General features: G+C 31.9%; 2 protein-coding genes across 3 annotated transcripts in view; both read right to left on the reverse strand.

Moving 5' to 3' along the window:
* LOC129791903 (probable hydroxyacid-oxoacid transhydrogenase, mitochondrial) overlaps positions 1-16,941 on the reverse strand; it is a 294,221-nt gene that overhangs the window by 144,175 nt on the left and 133,105 nt on the right. The gene's annotated exons all lie outside the window — the stretch shown is intronic.
* The window catches only part of LOC129791802 (liprin-alpha-1), a 178,184-nt gene that overhangs the window by 144,175 nt on the left and 17,068 nt on the right, over positions 1-16,941 (reverse strand). For both annotated transcript variants that reach the window (XR_008750745.1, XM_055830328.1), the window contains exons 7-15: positions 15,649-16,379; positions 9,135-9,318; positions 6,351-6,517; positions 3,676-3,874; positions 3,428-3,597; positions 3,152-3,354; positions 2,965-3,072; positions 221-540; positions 38-154 (exon numbers count right to left, since the gene is read on the reverse strand). Coding sequence is in view for 1 of the 2 variants with exons in the window: in XM_055830328.1 (XP_055686303.1) it covers positions 38-154; positions 221-540; positions 2,965-3,072; positions 3,152-3,354; positions 3,428-3,597; positions 3,676-3,874; positions 6,351-6,517; positions 9,135-9,318; positions 15,649-16,379 (2,199 nt within the window). In the remaining variant the exon portion in view is untranslated. The remainder of the gene's footprint in view (positions 1-37; positions 155-220; positions 541-2,964; positions 3,073-3,151; positions 3,355-3,427; positions 3,598-3,675; positions 3,875-6,350; positions 6,518-9,134; positions 9,319-15,648; positions 16,380-16,941) is intronic.

Genomic DNA, 16,941 nt, shown 5'->3' on the forward strand with positions numbered 1-16,941 from the left:
TAAAAATTAATAAAAAAAAATTGAAAAAAAAACTTACTTGGGTATTTTGTGTGGGAATCTGCAGAGCTAGAGCCATTGCATTGGCATCAAAGCTCTCATCTAGAGCAATGAGAGCCCCATGAACGCCAGATTCTAACAAATTATTGCCATATTCCTGCCACGCAAAAATAAATTAATAAAAAAATAATAATTTCCAAAAAAAAAAAAAAGAAAGACTCACCTTCAATCCAATATTCGACACCCAACGAATAACTTTGTCATTGCTCCACACAAGAACGTCCGACAAGTTATTCTCCGATGCTTTTCGCCTCTCCTCAAGTTGATTCCGATCATAGTTTAGCCTTTTCAGACACGAAATCCCGTACTGTAGGCTTGTCCTGTGAAAACTATCCACCATCTTCAGTTGCCCGCGCAAATCTTTCTTCGTCAAATGATCCAACATTCGCGCATCAACCAAACATTCCATATACGTCGTACGATACTGCGGCAAACCCAAACTTGGTAACCAATAATTTCCAATCCATTCATGATTCATATCACCTACACACAAAAAAATCTCATTAAAATTGCTTAAAAACCTTTAAAAAAAAAGTTTTAAAATGAGTAAAAATTTGAAGAAATTTCAGGGAGACAGGGGCCAAATAAGTAAAAGAAAATCTTTTGCATTAAAGAGAAAACTCAGTAGGATGAACTTGAGTATTCTCAAAAAATGTTTCTTCCTTTGGATAAACATGAGTAGATATACTGGATAAAATTGAATGTCTACCTTGGATAAAAATATGTAGCAATTGTGGATAATAATCAGTTATGTATTTAGGATAAAATTCAGTGAACATTTTGGATAAAATTAAATATAAAATTCTCGGATAAAAATTCAAAGTGAATATATTGTGTATAATATTCAGTAAATATTTTGACTGATAATCAGCGAATATTTTGGATAAAATTCAGTGAATATTCTAGATGAAATTCAGCGAATATTTTGGATGAAATTCAGCGAATATTTTGGATAAAATTCAGTGAATATTCCGGATAAACTTCAGTTAATATTTTAGATAAAATTCAGTGAATATTTTGGATAAAATTCAGTGAATATTCTGGATAAACTTCAGTTAATATTCTAGATAAAATTCAGCGAATATTTTGGATAAAATTCAGTGAATATTCTGGATAAACTTCACTTAATATTCTAGATAAAATTCAGTGAATATTTTAAATGAAATTTAGTAAATATTCTAACTGATAATCAGCGAATAATTTGGATAAAATTCAGTGAATATTCTAGATGAAATTCAGCGAATATTTTGGTTAAAATTCAGTGAATATTCCGGATAAACTTCAGTTAATATTTTAGATAAAATTCAGTGAATATTTTGGATAAAATTCAGTGAATATTCTGGATAAACTTCAATTAATATTCTAGATAAAATTTAGCGAATATTTTGGATAAAATTCAGTGAATATTCTGGATAAACTTCACTTAATATTCTAGATAAAATTCTATGAATATTGTAAATGAAATTTAGTAAATATTCTAACTGATAACCAGCGAATAATTTGGATAAAATTCAGTGAATATTCTAGATGAAATTCAGTGAATATTCCGGATAAACTTCAGTTAATATTTTAGATAAAATTCAGTGAATATTTTGGATAAAATTCACTGAATATTCTAGATGAAATTCAGCGAATATTTTGGATAAAATTCAGTGAATATTCCGGATAAACTTCAGTTAATATTTTAGATAAAATTCAGTGAATATTTTGGATAAAATTCACTGAATATTCTGGATAAAATTCAGTGAATATATTGGATAAAATTCAGTGAATATTCTGGATAAACTTTAGGAGAAGAGTTCAGTGAATAGTAGTCTGGCTAAACCCATTTGGATACCTAAAAAAAACTCTCTCAATAATTTGGATAACATTCATAGTCAGTGAAAATCTTGGATAAAATCCAGAAATCATTCTTTTTAGAATAAAATCTTATTTGTTTCAAATATTTCAAAGAATTATTTGGATAAAATCATTTAGATAACTTGGATAAAGTCCCCAAAACAAGTGAATTGATTCAACTCTTTTATCCTCCGTTTTTATTTTGATTTGTATAAGATAAAACAAAAAGATTTCTCTAAAACAATTTAATTATAAAATGCAAAAGAAAAAAATTGAAAAATTCTTTAACCTCTAGGCCGCCAAGCGGGGTCGTTGAACGACCCCAGCCCTATATTTCGTGCTATAACTTAATAAATATAAAAGTTAGCGTTCCCCTCTTTTGGAAATAAGTTCCTTGGTTATCTGAGGAGGTTGTGTAAAAATTTCAGCTCAATCCGTCCACCACAAGAAAAGTTATTAAGGAAAATGTAGAAGAAGGGAATTCAAAAATTGGTGTAACGGCCATGCTGCGGAAAATTTCTTAGAATGAAGTTAGTCACATCATAAATCATATGGTTGAAGGGGGTTGAAGGGTTGTGTTTACTTTCTCACTTTACCATCTCAGTGTCAGAATTATCGCGAATAAGTAACATAAACAACATAAAACATAATTAGAAGCATATAAATGTGCAAAACAATAAAGAATATTCGAGAAATATTGTCATTTATTACGGTGCGGGAAGTGAGGGGAATGTGGGGAAATGGTGAAAAAAATAGTGGTTGCAGTCAACTTCGTGGCAAATTTCTCACGAAGAAAGTGTGAAAAATGAGTGAAAAATGTTTTTCCCTAATATCTTCTTCTGCGTCTTTCCGGGTAGCGAATTTGTGATGCAAGGGGCAAGAGGACTATATAAGGAGTCTAAAGGTAGTGACCCGACAGTTCCCGGTTTTATAGTTTATGAGAAAATCGACTTCCTTCTTGGGGTCGTTCAACGACCCCACCTTGGCGCTCTAAGGAAGCTCCAAGGTCTTGGCGGCCAGCAGGTTAAAAATGAAACATTAAAAAGAAAAAAAAAATATTCCACTCACCAAAGGCCAATGTTGTGCGTGTTGTTTGTGGTGCTGATGGTGAAGTTAGTGAGACCATCTCCTGAATGGCAAGACGGAGTTTCAGCCTATGGAGTGGATTGCTTATACCTTCGCACGGAGAGAAAAACCCACAAAATTTAATTATTCTGCAAAATTCCTGAGAGAGAGAGTAAAATTTGCAAAATACCTATTTCCCTTTGAATTTCTGTGTCACTGAGTGCACTCATGATGGCTCCTGATTTTACATTTGCCCTACACGCAGCCACATACCACGCTGGCATACCAACCCACAACTCCAGCCAGGCCACAATTGTTGGTCCATTCCAGAGAGCAAATGGCGTACCGGCTTTCATTGCTTCACCCAGCAAATCGTGACGATAGTCATGTTCCCTTCGAAATTTATTTATTTTTTTTAATTTCAAATTTTATTTAACTTCTTTTAAAAGTTTTTTTTTTAACTTACTTCTTCTTCTGCCTCCCGTAGTCAACTGCGGATGATTTTCCACCAATTTTCCCACCTGATATGCTCATTACGTCGTAATTTGAATCAATATCGCTCATAGCCACAGATAGTCCACTCATTGACATCATACTCGTGGACCCATCAGGCATAGAGTCCTTTACACCTTTCACCTGTGCCCAAGAAGGAAAAACATTTAATTCACTCTAAACGGATAATTTCAATTTAGAAAAAAAAAGTAATTTTTTAACCTTTTCTTTTTTGCTGAAAAATCGTCCAAGGCTCGATTTGATGCCTTTCTTCTTCTGAGCCGCCGCCACGGCATCCCTGGAGCCCGATGTTGGTGTCTGCAACATACTCATGGAGCCCATTGTACTCAAATGTCGCAGAGATTCCTGACTTCCATGCCTCGAACTCAGTGGCGATGGGCCGAAATTTGATGTTCCCACCCTAAATTATATTTTTGAAAAAAAAAACAACTTTTTCAAAAGGAATTCTTCCAAAAAAAAACCATTAAAAATGATTTTCTTTTAATCAATTATTTCATGCAAAACAACAAATTAAAATAAGAAAACATTTTATTGTGTTCAAAGACGAACGATTAAAAAAAATGCATTGACTTATTTATTTCTTTAAAAAAAAACTGTTAAAACATTTTTTTTTTAAATACAAAAAAAACTTTCAAGACTAAAAAAAATCACTGCACTCACACAGAACTTTATTCTCTACTTTATGTTTAATAAATTTTAACAAAAAAATATTATAAATTCAAAAAAAAAACTTACAAGTTAATATATAAAAATTAAACATTCAGAAAGCATTTTATAAAACACAGATTAATCTGAAAATAAGAAAAACCTTCGTGCAATTTGATAAAAAAGAAAAATGTGAGTTTAAATTTAATTTTTTGTTTTTTGTATGATTCCAATTTCATTTAAAACCCAAAAATTTCCTTTAAATAATAAAATCTTAGAGAATAAAAATTATTTATTGGAATCTTTGGACCACAAATGTTTCTTCATAAATATTAATAAAAAAATCTTTAGAAAATAAAAATTTTAGATACTAAAAAATCTAATTATTAATTTTCAAAAGTTAGAATTCTCAGATTTTTTTTAAATAATAAAATTTTAGGAAATAAAAATTTCAGACCCTAAAATTTCTCATTATCCATTTTCAAGAACTATAATTCTCAGATTTTTTTTCAAAAATAAAATTTTAGGAAATAAAAATTTGAGACCTTAGAAAATCTCATTATCCATTTTCAAGAACTAGAATTCTCAGATTTTTTTTCAAAAATAAAATTTTAGGAAATAAAAATTTGAGACCCTAAAATTTCTCATTATTCCGTTTTCAAAAGCTAGAATTCTCAGAATTTTTTTTCAATAATAAAATTTTAGGAAATAAAAATTTGAGACCTTAGAAAATCTCATTATCAGTTTTCAAAAGCTAGAATTCTCAGATTTTTTTTCAAAAATAAAATTTTAGGAAATAAAAATTTGAGACCTTAGAAAATCTCATTATCCGTTTTCAAAAGCTAGAATTCTCAGATTTTTTTTCAAAAATAAAATTTTAGGAAATAAAAATTTGAGACCTTAGAAAATCTCATTATCCGTTTTCAAAAGCTAGAATTCTCAGATTTTTTTTCAAAAATAAAATTTTAGGAAATAAAAATTTGAGACCGTAGAAAATCTCATTATCCGTTTTCAAAAGCTAGAATTCTCAGATTTTTTTTTCAATAATAAAATTTTAGGAAATAAAAATTTGAGACCTTAGAAAATCTCATTATCAGTTTTCAAAAGCTAGAATTCTCAGATTTTTTTTCAAAAATAAAATTTTAGGAAATAAAAATTTGAGACCTTAGAAAATCTCATTATCCGTTTTCAAAAGCTAGAATTCTCAGATTTTTTTTTTCAATAATAAAATTTTAGGAAATAAAAATTTGAGACCTTAGAAAATCTTATTATCAGTTTTTTTTTAATTTAGAATTCTCAGATTTCTTTTAAGTACCTAATGAAATTTTAAAGACTAAAAAATGTTGATTGGGACCTTCTTTTGGACCACAAATGTTTGTCCAGTAAAAGAATTTTAAATTTTGACAATAAAATTGAGCGCCTCTAAATTTTTTATTCACGTTCCGAAATTATTCTTAAGATAATGAAATTTTCTTCAGCCCCATAAATATTTTTAATGACAAAAAATTAGCAACAAAAAATTGAGCCCCCTAAATTATTAATCGAAATTAACTTTTTCGTTATTTTCTTTCAATATTTTTCATCACATTTTTCTCTTTCTTTTGTAAAAAAAAATCTTCAGCAAAAAGAAATGTTTTTATGTACAAATAATATTACAAATATGTTAATATATATTTTGTTAAATATAAGACGCTGATGGTGAATGATGATGAAGTATACCAAAGCGACGATCACTGAGTGCAAAAGGTGAGTGTGTCATGAGAATAATTGACGAATTAATATTAATCATTGGCATATTCGATACAATGGGCACACTATTCTTCAATCCAACGCGATCCAGATATTTTGACAATTTCTCCGTACGAATTTTATGCAGATTTATTCTATTGCGATAGCGACACAGCGTTTGCGGGCGTGCATTTTTATTACAAACATCATGCAAAGCATCTTTCACACCAACATCATGCTGTTTTGTTGGTAATTTATATGAAAGCACATTTATTGGTTGCTTGTTGTGTCTTAATGACAAATTCTCATTCTTTCTCTTCAACATTTTTTTTAACCTTATATTATTCTGTCCGACAAAACCGCCGGCTGATAGTCCCATTGACCGTCTGTGGTTAGCATTGAATGTGTGCATTGAGAGAGTCAAGAGTTAGCAAGGAACGAATTGCATAAAAACCGACATTTTTCGCAAAAAAAAACAAACAAATAATTTATTAAAAATTTACCTTCTCAACTCTTCTTGACTATGAGCTAGAGCCTGAGCCACACGCTCTAGGCGAAGGGATCTCGCTGTTAGAGGTGAAGCTGCACCCCCGGAACTCGAATCACCACCCATACTCATCCCATGCAACTCATCTCGTGACACATCAGACGACAATGCAGGAAGATTAAGCTGCAAGAAGATTTTTTTTCTTTTTAACTTAATTCAATTAAATTAAATTGCTTCTCAATCAAAAGTTCAATTTATATATTGTAATAAAGAAAAAGCTTGCCTTTATGCAAAATATTATTATATGTGTGTAGTATTATGTAATTTATGTTTATACATAATTTGTTTTGAATTTGTACAATTTTGTGTGTTTTGTTTATTTTTCTTTTTTTTGTGTGTGTAAAACAATTTACAGTGTTTTCAATTACATTGTGTTTATTACAACATTTGAATTAGATTTTATTATTAATTTTAATTTTGTACATCATGCAAGAAAATATTTTGACATTTGATTTACTTTGAATTTCTAACTTTTGATATCTTATCCCAGAATTTCTGGAGTCTGACAGTTTATGTCAAAAAAAATTCCTAACCTTAAATATTTTATCCCAGAATTTCAAACAATTGACATTTTATCAAAACATTTTATCCCTGATATCCAAGAATTTTTAACGTTTGAATTTCAATAATAAAATTGAAAACTGAATACTATATTACCTCGAAGCTCTTAAATAGTTTCTAATAAGAACTTCCTAACCTCAAATATTTTATCCTGGAATTTACAGCCTGTGACGTTTTTTTTTTTTTTCAGAGGAACTTTTATCTTATCTTAACCTAACTCAATAAAAGTTTGATGTTTTATCAATAAAATTTCTCATGCTTAATGTTTTATCAATAATACTTCCAATGTTTGACAGATTATCCCAGACATTCTGACATTTTACATTTTATTCCAGAGTTCCTAATGTATAACATCTTATTCCAGAATTTTAAACATTTGACATTTTTTCCCGGAATATCTAACGTTTAACCTTTTATCCTACATTTTGTTACATTTCACAATTTATCCCAGAATTCCTAAAATTTGTCATTTCTATCCGACAATTTCTAACGTTTACTGTTGCTTGGTATTTTATCCATAATTTTAAAGTAAAGTTTTTTTTTATCACGGAATTCCTAACATTTGACAGTTATTTATTAGAATTCGTACTCTTTATCATAAAAATTTAAAACGTTTGACGTTTTCTCTAAAAAAAATTTGACATTTTCTTTATCCCAGATTTTTAAACTTTGAAATTTTACGTCAGAATTTATAATATTTAATTTTTTATCCCTTTTATCCAAAAATTCTCAACCTTAGACAGTCTCTTATCAGAATTAGTAATTTTTTACATGTTAGAAAAATTATCCACCCTTGACATTTATCCCAAAAATTTTAAACTTTTGAAACTTTATCCAAAAAATATTTGACATTTTATCTCAAAAATTTCAAATGTTCGTCATTTTATCCAACAAAATCAAATGTTTAACATTATTTCTATTATTTCGTTGAAGACCTGTCAAATTGTGTTTTATCCCCAAATCTGGAATATCTGTCATTTTATTGGATTTTTTCCAATTTATATTTACTTACAAACCACCCCAATTTCCCTTATCCCACCCGCGTTTCCCCTTTTCAAAACTTTTATCAAAAATGAACACTTCTTCATACAACTCATCGTACCTCTTTTTGTCTTTTATTATTTTCACCTCATAAACTTCTCACAAAATTTTATTTGTTTGTTCTTTACATGTAAACATAATGCTTTGAAAATTTACTAGAGCAATACATTTATGTGTGTGTTTGTGTTGTAAAATTGTGTCTGTGATTTAAGAATAATATATCATGCGCTTTATTTGATTAAATATATTTTTTAGTGTAATTTGAGGTAAAAAAAAAAACAAAAATCGCATTTTTCTTCATACAAAAATTATAGAATAATTTGAAAATTAAAAATGAAGCCCCAATAAGCAATTTTTTGCTTTGCATTTACACTCGATTTTTCTCACACAGTTTTTTTTTTTTCAAAATTTCGCTTTGAATTCAATTTTAGAAAATCAAAAAGGAAATGAATTAGAAAATAAATAAAAAAGAGCGACAGTAAACTGAAGAAGAAAAAAAAGACTGATGCGACAGTGCCTTTGAAGAGAGTTTGAAATCACCTGGCTCGATGGAAGAGATTCAGAAAGCTGGCCAGGACTTATGGAAGATGCCGCATACTGATGCAGATGTGCCGGTGACATTGAGGCGGGTGCCTGCAATTTCACGTGGAACACAAACATTTTTTGTGTTTCTTTCCTTTTCCTCATTTCTTTCACGAGAGCTTTTTCTTTTACAAAAATGGCTTCCTAACGGTCATTTTTTCAAAACCATCAAATAAACCTAACCTCCCTTTTTTTGTCAAAAATTAAAACACAAATTTTATAGGAAAAAATAAAGGATTTTCTCTTCATTCAAAACGTGAAAAGAATATGTAAAGAATTTAAAAGAAAGAAAAAACACGGAACATCCACTTAAGTTTGAATATTATTAGAAAAACAAAAATTAAAATACCAGACACATAAATAATTATTATGTTTATCTTTTCACAGTGTTCTATATGATACAGATTTCAATATATAATACAACATGATTTTTTTTTGCATAAGACTTTGTGGGAAATAAAATAAAGAAATTTCACCAATTTGAATAGACAAAAAAAAACGACAGCTAGAAAGGAATCCAAAATTGAGACAAAATAAAATAAAATATTTCACTTACCGTATGATATTTATGAAGATAATCTCTATTGGGGCTATTTGGTGTGCTACGACCACTCAATGGGGGACTCTGGCGATCCATTGAACGTCCCCGTGCTAATAAATTCATATGTTCTAAACTACCAACACGAGACTCAAGCTCCTCAGCACGTGCCTCTGTTGATTGTTTTTCTTCCTGAATAAGCCTGTAAACGTTGTAAGGAAAGAAAAATATTCAATTTTTAAATTTTATAGTAAATTTTATAGGATGTCTCCAATGACATTTCGAAGGGGCTTTCGTCTTCTTCAGGCCCTGCATTCACTAAAAAAAAATAAAAATTAAGAAGGAAATTCCCTTCAAAGTCCGACTTTCCTCATTCTCAATTCAGACCTAAGTTTTCCTAAACTAGGCTGGAGTTACTTAGGCTAGATTATAGCTTTTTCTATGCTAGGATCTGTTGAATTGGACTAAAGTTTTATTAAGACTACGCTTCAGTCTTTTAGTCTGGATCAGTTTATTTCTCCTATGCAAAAGTTTAGTTTTTAAAGTCAGATTTAATTTTAAGCTAGGCCCTTAAGACTAAAATTCAATCTCACTTAATCTTAATAATTTAAAACCCTACCCGAAGAAACTTAAAATTAAGGAATTACAGCTCTTAATTAAATCTCCTTAAACTTAGCCTTAAAAAAATGGGCTGACTAAGAAATTCAAGCCCAGCTTAAAAAACTAAGGTCTGATTCAAGAAAACTTTTTAGAAGCCTTAAAAAAAATGGGCCGACTAAGAAATTCAAGCCTAGCTTCAAAAACTTAGGCCTGATTTAAGAAAACTTGTTAGAAGCCTTAAAAAAATGGGCCGACTAAGAAATTCAAGCCTAGCTTCAAAAACTAAGGTCTGATTTAAGAAAACTTGTTAGAAGCCTTAAATAAATGGGCTGACTAAGAAATTCAAGCCTAGCTTCAAAAACTAAGTCCTGATTCAAGAAAACTTGTTAGAAGCCTTAAATAAATGGGCTGACTAAGAAATTCAAGCCTAGCTTCAAAAACTAAGGCCTGATTCAAGAAAACTTGTTAGAAGCTTAAGAAATTCAAGCCTAGCTTCAAAAACTAAGTCCTGATTCAAGAAAACTTGTTAGAAGCCGTAAAAAAATGGGCTGACTAAGAAATTCAAGCCTAGCTTCAAAAACTAAGGCCTGATTTAAGAAAACTTGTTAGAAGCCTTAAATAAATGGGCTGACTAAGAAATTCAAGCCTAGCTTCAAAAACTAAGGCCTGATTTAAGAAAACTTGTTAGAAGCCTTAAAAAAAATGGGCCGACTAAGAAAATCAAGCCTAGCTTCAAAAACTAAGTCCTGATTTAAGAAAACTTGTTAGAAGCCTTAAATAAATGGGCTGACTAAGAAAGTCAAGCCTAGCTTCAAAAACTAAGGTCTGATTCAAGAAAACTTGTTAGAAGCCTAAGAAATTCAAGCCTAGCTTCAAAAACTAAGTCCTGATTCAAGAAAACTTGTTAGAAGCCGTAAAAAAATGGGCTGACTAAGAAATTCAAGCCTAGCTTCAAAAACTAAGGCCTGATTTAAGAAAACTTGTTAGAAGCCTTAAATAAATGGGCTGACTAAGAAATTCAAGCCTAGCTTCAAAAACTAAGGTCTGATTTAAGAAAACTTGTTAGAAGCCTAAGAAATTCAAGCCTAGCTTCAAAAACTAAGTCCTGATTCAAGAAAACTTGTTAGAAGCCGTAAAAAAATGGGCTGACTAAGAAATTCAAGCCTAGCTTCAAAAACTAAGGCCTGATTTAAGAAAACTTGTTAGAAGCCTTAAAAAAAATGGGCCGACTAAGAAAATCAAGCCTAGCTTCAAAAACTAAGGCCTGATTCAAGAAAACTTGTTAGAAGCCTAAGAAATTCAAGCCTAGCTTCAAAAACTAAGTCCTGATTCAAGAAAACTTGTTAGAAGCCGTAAAAAAATGGGCTGACTAAGAAATTCAAGCCTAGCTTCAAAAACTAAGGCCTGATTTAAGAAAACTTGTTAGAAGCCTTAAATAAATGGGCTGACTAAGAAATTCAAGCCTAGCTTCAAAAACTAAGGCCTGATTTAAGAAAACTTGTTAGAAGCCTTAAATAAATGGGCTGACTAAGAAATTCAAGCCTAGCTTCAAAAACTAAGGTCTGATTTAAGAAAACTTGTTAGAAGCCTAAGAAATTCAAGCCTAGCTTCAAAAACTAAGTCCTGATTCAAGAAAACTTGTTAGAAGCCGTAAAAAAATGGGCTGACTAAGAAATTCAAGCCTAGCTTCAAAAACTAAGGCCTGATTTAAGAAAACTTGTTAGAAGCCTTAAATAAATGGGCTGACTAAGAAATTCAAGCCTAGCTTCAAAAACTAAGGCCTGATTTAAGAAAACTTGTTAGAAGCCTTAAATAAATGGGCTGACTAAGAAATTCAAGCCTAGCTTCAAAAACTAAGGTCTGATTTAAGAAAACTTGTTAGAAGCCTAAGAAATTCAAGCCTAGCTTCAAAAACTAAGTCCTGATTCAAGAAAACTTGTTAGAAGCCGTAAAAAAATGGGCTGACTAAGAAATTCAAGCCTAGCTTCAAAAACTAAGTCCTGATTTAAGAAAACTTGTTAGAAGCCTTAAAAAAAATGGGCCGACTAAGAAAGTCAAGCCTAGCTTCAAAAACTAAGGTCTGATTCAAGAAAACTTGTTAGAAGCCTTAAATAAATGGGCTGACTAAGAAATTCAAGCCTAGCTTCAAAAACTAAGGTCTGATTTAAGAAAACTTGTTAGAAGCCTAAGAAATTCAAGCCTAGCTTCAAAAACTAAGTCCTGATTCAAGAAAACTTGTTAGAAGCCGTAAAAAAATGGGCTGACTAAGAAATTCAAGCCTAGCTTCAAAAACTAAGTCCTGATTTAAGAAAACTTGTTAGAAGCCTTAAAAAAAATGGGCCGACTAAGAAAGTCAAGCCTAGCTTCAAAAACTAAGGTCTGATTCAAGAAAACTTGTTAGAAGCCTAAGAAATTCAAGCCTAGCTTCAAAAACTAAGTCCTGATTCAAGAAAACTTGTTAGAAGCCGTAAAAAAATGGGCTGACTAAGAAATTCAAGCCTAGCTTCAAAAACTAAGGCCTGATTTAAGAAAACTTGTTAGAAGCCTTAAATAAATGGGCTGACTAAGAAATTCAAGCCTAGCTTCAAAAACTAAGGCCTGATTTAAGAAAACTTGTTAGAAGCCTTAAATAAATGGGCTGACTAAGAAATTCAAGCCTAGCTTCAAAAACTAAGGTCTGATTTAAGAAAACTTGTTAGAAGCCTAAGAAATTCAAGCCTAGCTTCAAAAACTAAGTCCTGATTCAAGAAAACTTGTTAGAAGCCGTAAAAAAATGGGCTGACTAAGAAATTCAAGCCTAGCTTCAAAAACTAAGGCCTGATTTAAGAAAACTTGTTAGAAGCCTTAAAAAAAATGGGCCGACTAAGAAAATCAAGCCTAGCTTCAAAAACTAAGGCCTGATTCAAGAAAACTTGTTAGAAGCCTTAAAAAAAATGGGCCGACTAAGAAAATCAAGCCTAGCTTCAAAAACTAAGTCCTGATTTAAGAAAACTTGTTAGAAGCCTTAAATAAATGGGCTGACTAAGAAAGTCAAGCCTAGCTTCAAAAACTAAGGTCTGATTCAAGAAAACTTGTTAGAAGCCTAAGAAATTCAAGCCTAGCTTCAAAAACTAAGTCCTGATTCAAGAAAACTTGTTAGAAGCCGTAAAAAAATGGGCTGACTAAGAAATTCAAGCCTAGCTTCAAAAACTAAGGCCTGATTTAAGAAAACTTGTTAGAAGCCTTAAATAAATGGGCTGACTAAGAAATTCAAGCCTAGCTTCAAAAACTAAGGCCTGATTTAAGAAAACTTGTTAGAAGCCTTAAATAAATGGGCTGACTAAGAAATTCAAGCCTAGCTTCAAAAACTAAGGTCTGATTCAAGAAAACTTGTTAGAAGCCGTAAAAAAATGGGCTGACTAAGAAATTCAAGCCTAGCTTCAAAAACTAAGGCCTGATTTAAGAAAACTTGTTAGAAGCCTTAAATAAATGGGCTGACTAAGAAATTCAAGCCCAGCTTAAAAAACTAAGGTCTGATTCAAGAAAACTTGTTAGAAGCCGTAAAAAAATGGGCTGACTAAGAAATTCAAGCCTAGCTTCAAAAACTAAGGCCTGATTTAAGAAAACTTGTTAGAAGCCTTAAATAAATGGGCTGACTAAGAAATTCAAGCCTAGCTTCAAAAACTAAGGCCTGATTTAAGAAAACTTGTTAGAAGCCTTAAAAAAAATGGGCCGACTAAGAAAATCAAGCCTAGCTTCAAAAACTAAGTCCTGATTTAAGAAAACTTGTTAGAAGCCTTAAATAAATGGGCTGACTAAGAAAGTCAAGCCTAGCTTCAAAAACTAAGGTCTGATTCAAGAAAACTTGTTAGAAGCCTAAGAAATTCAAGCCTAGCTTCAAAAACTAAGTCCTGATTCAAGAAAACTTGTTAGAAGCCGTAAAAAAATGGGCTGACTAAGAAATTCAAGCCTAGCTTCAAAAACTAAGGCCTGATTTAAGAAAACTTGTTAGAAGCCTTAAATAAATGGGCTGACTAAGAAATTCAAGCCTAGCTTCAAAAACTAAGGCCTGATTTAAGAAAACTTGTTAGAAGCCTTAAATAAATGGGCTGACTAAGAAATTCAAGCCTAGCTTCAAAAACTAAGGTCTGATTTAAGAAAACTTGTTAGAAGCCTAAGAAATTCAAGCCTAGCTTCAAAAACTAAGTCCTGATTCAAGAAAACTTGTTAGAAGCCGTAAAAAAATGGGCTGACTAAGAAATTCAAGCCTAGCTTCAAAAACTAAGTCCTGATTTAAGAAAACTTGTTAGAAGCCTTAAAAAAAATGGGCCGACTAAGAAAGTCAAGCCTAGCTTCAAAAACTAAGGTCTGATTCAAGAAAACTTGTTAGAAGCCTAAGAAATTCAAGCCTAGCTTCAAAAACTAAGTCCTGATTCAAGAAAACTTGTTAGAAGCCGTAAAAAAATGGGCTGACTAAGAAATTCAAGCCTAGCTTCAAAAACTAAGGCCTGATTTAAGAAAACTTGTTAGAAGCCTTAAATAAATGGGCTGACTAAGAAATTCAAGCCTAGCTTCAAAAACTAAGGCCTGATTTAAGAAAACTTGTTAGAAGCCTTAAATAAATGGGCTGACTAAGAAATTCAAGCCTAGCTTCAAAAACTAAGGTCTGATTTAAGAAAACTTGTTAGAAGCCTAAGAAATTCAAGCCTAGCTTCAAAAACTAAGTCCTGATTCAAGAAAACTTGTTAGAAGCCGTAAAAAAATGGGCTGACTAAGAAATTCAAGCCTAGCTTCAAAAACTAAGGCCTGATTTAAGAAAACTTGTTAGAAGCCTTAAAAAAAATGGGCCGACTAAGAAAATCAAGCCTAGCTTCAAAAACTAAGGCCTGATTCAAGAAAACTTGTTAGAAGCTTAAGAAATTCAAGCCTAGCTTCAAAAACTAAGTCCTGATTCAAGAAAACTTGTTAGAAGCCGTAAAAAAATGGGCTGACTAAGAAATTCAAGCCTAGCTTCAAAAACTAAGGCCTGATTTAAGAAAACTTGTTAGAAGCCTTAAATAAATGGGCTGACTAAGAAATTCAAGCCTAGCTTCAAAAACTAAGGCCTGATTTAAGAAAACTTGTTAGAAGCCTTAAATAAATGGGCTGACTAAGAAATTCAAGCCTAGCTTCAAAAACTAAGGTCTGATTTAAGAAAACTTGTTAGAAGCCTAAGAAATTCAAGCCTAGCTTCAAAAACTAAGTCCTGATTCAAGAAAACTTGTTAGAAGCCGTAAAAAAATGGGCTGACTAAGAAATTCAAGCCTAGCTTCAAAAACTAAGGCCTGATTTAAGAAAACTTGTTAGAAGCCTTAAAAAAAATGGGCCGACTAAGAAAATCAAGCCTAGCTTCAAAAACTAAGGCCTGATTCAAGAAAACTTGTTAGAAGCTTAAGAAATTCAAGCCTAGCTTCAAAAACTAAGTCCTGATTCAAGAAAACTTGTTAGAAGCCGTAAAAAAATGGGCTGACTAAGAAATTCAAGCCTAGCTTCAAAAACTAAGGCCTGATTTAAGAAAACTTTTTAGAAACCTATAAACCTTAAGTTTTAGCTTTAAAAAAAAAACTCTGAGTTGTCTCAAGTAACTTAAGCCTAACTTCAAGAACACTTAAATCAAGTTTAAAATATTGAAGCCTGGTTTAGGAAAAATTAGGTTAGATTTAAGAAACTCTAGCCGGTTTTACCCATAATTCAATTCAGAATCCTTCAAATAAAGGATGAACTGAGAGTAGGATTTAAGAGTCCTGAAAAACCATTAAATATTCTCCCCTTTGACCTGAATTGACTACATAATTAACTGCAATGCTATTAATATTTTTTTCCTACGGAGGAATCCTTGCACGTTTCCGCCCCATTTCAAAAGGTTTTGCAAAGTAACATAATAAAATGAAAAAAAAAATGCATTTTCTCTTACCTTATTTCATTATTTATGGCATCAAGCTGCTCCTGAAGCATCATTGCAAGTGTTTGAGCATCTGTATGACCAGTGGGTGACATCATATCGGTCGTACTGAAGAGACTTTCTGCATCGTCACCCTCAACCCCACTCGGAACATCGAACGGTTGTTGCACATTCGACAGCACATGACCCTGTTGCATTTTACCCCATTCCTGCTCAACGAGCGACCTTGCAAATGGATCCCCATCATCCAGGCGCACCTTCTGCCGACGCAGGGAATGTGTCTCAAAGGATGTGTGCGAAGCACTCCGTGAGAATGAATTCGGATCAACCACATTGCTAGGTGATAGGCTACGTGTCAGTGCCTCCGTTTGCTGTATATTAAAGGCAATCTCCTGCTGCAGGAGTTGCCGTTTGAAATTCTCAATCTCAAGGCGTGTCTTTGACAACTCCTTCAGAATATCCGTCTTCTCCTGATGCAATTCCTCCGCCAACTTCCGTGCCTTCTCCAATTCCTGCGTCAACGTATTCTTCTCATCGAGCGCATGCATACGCTCCTTCAGATGCACCTGAAGGCGATCATTTGACTCCGAAAGGAGCTTATCGACTGTCGACGAGAGGCGCTGATTGTGCTCCTCATTCATCTTCAAACGCTGATTGAGGCGCATCACCTCCGCATTCTTCTCTTCCAAATTCGCCTCTAATCGCTGAATACGATCCTCAGCTGAACCATGACGTTCCTGTGCCTTTTTATTCAAGCAAAAAACATTTTTTCTCCTTTGAAAATCACATTTTTTTTTCAATACAAAAAGAAAAACGAAAGAAAAACTCACAACATGTAATAATGAAGAAGAAAACTCAAAGCAAAACGAATAAATTAGAGATGAATATGATAATGCAAAATTAAATGATTAGATAATCACAGACATGACCTATAACGTATACAATGATTGATTTTAAATTATTGTTTTTTTCTCGATTTTTTTTCATTAGAACTTATTCAGTTTTTACAACCAGAAAAAAATAACCAATAATTTCATAGCTTTCGGCTTTCAATAGAACTTTCTTGAGGAACCTCAGAAAATGTTCTAAAAGAAAAACTTTCAATTTTAATCAGCGGCAAAATGTTCGAATTATTCCGAAGATCGAAATTTTTTTTTGCTTTTTTCTTTCATCTTGAAGAAAATCTTAATTTGTACTTTTTATCTTCATTTTAGTACTTTCTAGGCTAGATTTTAGTACTTTTAGGCTTGATTCCAGTAGCTCGTCATTTGAGCTTTTTCTAGATTAAAAACTGAATACATTTTG

This window comes from Lutzomyia longipalpis, chromosome 3 (genome assembly GCF_024334085.1).
Source record: "Lutzomyia longipalpis isolate SR_M1_2022 chromosome 3, ASM2433408v1".
Taxonomy (NCBI): domain Eukaryota; kingdom Metazoa; phylum Arthropoda; class Insecta; order Diptera; family Psychodidae; genus Lutzomyia; species Lutzomyia longipalpis.